The 4,778-nt window shown below is 60.0% G+C and overlaps 1 protein-coding gene across 1 annotated transcript in view; it reads right to left on the bottom strand.

The window, feature by feature from the left end:
- Positions 1–48: 48 nt before the first annotated feature.
- The window catches only part of SMG5 (SMG5 nonsense mediated mRNA decay factor), a 13,111-nt gene continuing 8,381 nt past the window's right edge, over positions 49–4,778 (bottom strand). Inside the window, exons 9-14 of the mRNA XM_042820230.1 lie at positions 4,486–4,554; positions 3,479–3,687; positions 3,212–3,349; positions 1,976–2,677; positions 437–603; positions 49–295 (exon numbers count right to left, since the gene is read on the bottom strand). Of these exons, the coding sequence (XP_042676164.1) occupies positions 95–295; positions 437–603; positions 1,976–2,677; positions 3,212–3,349; positions 3,479–3,687; positions 4,486–4,554 (1,486 nt within the window). The 3' untranslated portion in view covers positions 49–94. The remainder of the gene's footprint in view (positions 296–436; positions 604–1,975; positions 2,678–3,211; positions 3,350–3,478; positions 3,688–4,485; positions 4,555–4,778) is intronic.

Genomic DNA, 4,778 nt, shown 5'->3' with positions numbered 1-4,778 from the left:
CGGGGGGTTGGAGCTCCGTGATCCTGGAGTCCCTTCCAAGCCTGGCCGTTCTGTGATTGTGTAACACGTGGAAGAGGTCCCTACCTGCTGATGCCTAAGGGATGGCAAGTGACCCCAGAGGGGTTTGAGCAGAAAACAGCACAACAACGAAGTCCCTCCCTGGTAAGCAAAGGGCTGCAGGCAGAAGGGAGCACTGTGCTGTGCTGCCCTTCTCCATACCTGACTCCTGCAGGTCGGCAGCAGAAGGCAGCAGGTTGAGGAGCACGGACAGCCTGTTCCATAGGCTCTGGGAGCTCTGCAGGAACAAAAAGCCACAAAAAAAAACCATGAGGAGAGCTGCACGCTCACTCGGGCTCTCCCACAGACCCCAGAACGCCTTAAAACAGCACGAATTTCACCACCTTGATTGAGGCTCAAAGCCCAGAGCCTCCCCCACCTGAGCACACATGATGATGAAGTCCGTGTTTGTCCTCAGCCAGTCCAGGAACACCTTGACGGTGAGCAGCAGCCCCTCGTTGCTCACAATCTCCAGCTTCTCCTGCAGGGACCGCTCGTTCCTGCACGACTTGGCGCTCAACACGCTCTCCTCAGAGTCAGACACGTCTGGGAAAGGAGGGGAAGAACATTAAAGCCTTTGGAGGAGCGAGGCTGCGCAGCAGGAGAGCAGTGCTGGGTTTGAGGCATCCCAGAACCATCACAGACCTCTTAGGGTTGGAAAGGACCTGAGGGCCCCGTTCCCCGCAGCGCACGGGGAAACCGCAGCTCACAGCGCTGACGGAGCCGCCCCAACTCCGGGTTCAGACCCCACACTTGGATCTGCTGAACCCCGTGAGCTTCCCCTGGGCCCGCAGCCCAGATCCCTCTGCTGTGTCACTGCACCCCTTCAGCTCAGTGCCATCTGCAAAGTGCTGAGGGTTCGGCCCCACTGTCAATGTCACCGATGGAGATACGGAAGAGTTTCACCCCAGCACCGACCCCTGGGACACCTCTCAGCACCCAGCTCCATCCACACATGGAACCACTGAGCCCCGCTTTCTGCACTCAGTTCTTCACCCATCAAACAGCCACGCTATTCCAGCAACATTTCCAGCTCTGCAACATCTGCACATCCCACTGGGACGCAGAAAGGGAAGCGCTGCACACAGCACAACCAGCTTCCTTCCTTCCCCCATCCCACCAAGCAGCCGTGAGGCAGAACCACGGACGTCAGCGCTGCCCCTCCAAACCCTGGGCTGCAGTTTGGCCTCTGGGTGCACAGGGAGGAACAACAGACGTGGTGTGCTTTCAGTGAGACACACGGTGCTGCCCATCAGCTCTCCTTTGCTCCTGGTTCCCCCCAGCGCTCCTCATGGCAGGACAGAACTCAGCTTCACCTACTGCACTCTGCACGCACGGCCCTCGCTCCCCGCTCACAGAGGTGATGGAGAACATCCTGGATTGCACCTGCACTGCTTCTGCGTGCGATGGCAGAGACTGCCTGCGGGGAGGAGGAGCACTTCCAGCAGCTTTGGGACTCCCTTTGGAGCTATCAGAGGCGTTCAGCACACAGCTGGAATTACAGCACCGGCTGCCCGCAGCCTTCTGCTCTGCTCTGCTGGGGGCACAGGGCTGCAGGGGGAGCTCCTCCAGAAAAGCCCCGACCCAAGGCCTGCTGCTGCAGGGGTGCCCACCTCCAAACCCGAGAGCTTTCAGGGACCGCAGGATGGCCGGGTCAGAAGGGAGCCTGATGATCACTGAGCTCCAGATCTGCTGCCAGCCCAGCTTGCCCAGGGCCCCATCCCACCTCTCTGCAGAGCTTCCCCTGAAATCCCAGCCAAACCATCCCTCCTTCACCTGCAATCCGCTCCCCGCATCGCTCTCTGCCCGTGAGATTCACGCTGCACCTTTTCACGATGGAGAGCAGCAGCTCTTGGTGAGCAGAGCGCTGGAAGCTCAGGGCTCGCAGCGCAGTGGTGCAGCACGTGTGGCTCCTTACCCTGCTCTGCTGAGCTGGGCTTCTCCACATCGCCGTTGACGCAGGGCTTGCCAGCCAAGCTGCCCTTCAAGGCGGGCGGCTCGGTGCTGGGCTTCAGGAGGATGTTGCTGAAGGTGGGGGCCAAGCGGAAGCAGCGCTTGGTCTGGAAGAGCTGCGTGGACATGGCCTGCAGGTTGCTGGCGATGCTGGCGTCGCTGGCGCTCAGGGACACGGGCCCGTTTACGGCTGGATCCGCACTCTCCATTTTAGAGCCGCTCGTGTTCTTGCAGTCCCCCGACCCGCTGCCATCCACGCCGTTTTTTAGGCCCTCCCTGGCCCCGCTCTGGCCTCGCTCGCTGCCCTCCTTGCCCGGCTCGTCCTCCATGTCCTCCAGGTCGGACCGCGACTCCTGGCTGTTCATGTCAGAGTCCGTCTCCACGTCAAAAGCGGCCTCTGCTTCCTCGTCGCTCTTCTCCGAGCCGCTGTCGGAGCCGTCGCTGCCCTTCGTGGAGCCCTGGCTGGAGTCGGAGTCGAAGCCCTCGCTCAGGTCGCTCTCATCCGCCTTCTGCGGGTGCCGGCGGCGGCGCAGGCAGGAAAGCCGTGAGTATTTCTTGCTTTTCTTGCAGTCGTGTTTCCGTTCCTCCTCTCTGGGGTGGTGATTGGGCAGCTCCGCCTCACCTTCCTTCTCCGTGGCGCTGAGGGGCTCCTGCGGCTCCAGCTCATCTGCGGGTTTGGAAAGTGAGAACCACGGTCAGGAAAGAGCAGCCGCTCCACACAAGCTCCTTCCCACTCCCGAGCAGCAGGTTTCACCACCGCTTCCATCAGCACAGAGCCCTGGGAAGGAATCGCCCTCTGAAGGAGCTCAGAGATCTCAGGCAGCCCAGATTCCTTCGGGCTCCTGCAGCCCGGACTGCGCTGCTGCCTTCAGACAAAGGCTGACAAAAACACACCGCCATCTCCCACCTCCTCCCCTGCTTTCCCTGAGAGCCAAATCATCCACCCTGCAGGGCAGGAGCACAAGTTGGGCCAGCTGCTTTCAGCCAGCTGCCGCGCCGGCAGCCACGCAAAGAGGAATCAATCGCTGTTGCTGCTGCTGTTGGCTGAAAGAAGCCCAGCCTTGCATTTTGGGAAGGGTTACAAGCTGACTCTTTGCAGGGGGAAAACCTCCACGGTTTTGTTCTGCGCATAATGAGCTCCGCCAGAAACCGAAGGCACCCCCGGGGGCAGGAAGGTGGGGAGGAGCACGACCACACCGACCTGCGCCATCGCTGCGGAACGCCGGCACCGGGTTCTCCCCTTCCTCCAGCTCCGCCTGCAGGCGAATGTTGACGTGGTTGATGAGGTGAGAGAAGAGGGCCAGAGTGAAAGCGATGGCGGCGCTGTACTGCTTGGAGCCTGCAAGGACAGCTCGGTGAGGCCGAGGGCAGCAGCGGCTTGCCCAGAACCCAGCTGAGGCGGCTCCCGCCCCGCAGCGCTGCACGGCCCCACACAGGTTTTTGGGAGTCCCCACAAAGCGCCGCTCACCTGCACGCCTGAGGCTGTGCACGCTCATGAAGCAGATGATCACCATGCGGAAGATGAGCAGGTCGGGAAGGAAGGAGTAGCCGCTCTCGTATTCCTCCTCGTCCTCGCTCACTGAGCTCAGGTTGGGAGGGGAAGGCAGGTAGAACAAGCACAGGTTGAAATCCTCCAGCACGGACTGGCACAGAGATGTCAGCTCAGAATCCAAAGAGCTTCGCAGGGAGAAAAAAGGAGCTGACATTACTGTCTGAGAGCCAAACTGCCAGCAATGCCTGCGTGGCAGCACCCAGAGCCGGCCGCGGCCGCACGTGGGCTCTGCTTCACACTGCGCAGCACAGAGCGATGGAGCAGACGCTGCAGGCAGCAGCAGGTACTGGAAGAGGGAGGAATTGTGATCTTCTCCTCTCCAAAGCTGCTCAGCTAAAGAGAAACAATAACCAGAACACCTTCACACACACACACACAGGGGTCACAGGGAGATCTGGGGGTGGTGGTGCTGAGGGCTCACTGCCGCTGCCCCGGCTGCACACCGGCACGGGAGCGCGGTCCTGCCACACACATCTCAGAGCCAACTGACCCAGGAAATCCACTCCTCGCATTTCTCCAGCTCCCAGAACTCTCAGATCCCCAAAGCACTTTCTGTTTTACTGAAATCACCGCTGGGCAGTTTTCCCTTTGCTCTGACACAATCGGGTCCTGCTGCTCGCTGCCATCTGGGAGAGGTTTCCAAAGACAACCTGTGGCGCCGTGTGCGCAGATGGTGGAACCCTGGGCCACACTGCAGGCCCCAACTCAGCCAGGAGAAAAACTTGCCAGGAGAAAAGCGTCTGCTGGCTTAAGAAGGGAAGAACTCCTTTGGAGGGCCATCTTCTTCCCCTCTCCTGCATGGTTATGGGGCTCAACAGGGCTTGGACACGTGGGCAGAAACCTCAGCACGCTGCATTCCTGCAGGGAACGCTCCCTTCCATCCCTGAATTACAGACAGGAGATGGGATCTGCCAGAACCTCACCTGCTCTTGGGCTGCAGAAGGCTCTGCAGGTACATGAAGCTCACCAGCAGCCTCTTAATGTCTTTGCAGCTAAAAGAGACGGAGAAGAAAATGCTGTAAATGCAGATACTTGTAATAAAGACTGAAGGGACCAACGGCTCAACCAACAGGCAGAGATGTGTCCAGTGTCAGTGCCCTGACACACAGACAGACACACACAGATACAGACAGACACAGACACACGGAGGGACACACGGAGGGACACACGGAGGGACACACGGAGGGACACACGGAGGGACACACGGAGGGACACA

The sequence above is a fragment of the Centrocercus urophasianus genome, unplaced genomic scaffold (genome assembly GCF_019232065.1).
Source record: "Centrocercus urophasianus isolate 14NV4802_14NV808 unplaced genomic scaffold, USGS_Curo_1.0 seq_187, whole genome shotgun sequence".
Lineage (NCBI taxonomy): Eukaryota > Metazoa > Chordata > Aves > Galliformes > Phasianidae > Centrocercus > Centrocercus urophasianus.
This window is presented reverse-complemented; position numbering and strand designations above follow the sequence as displayed.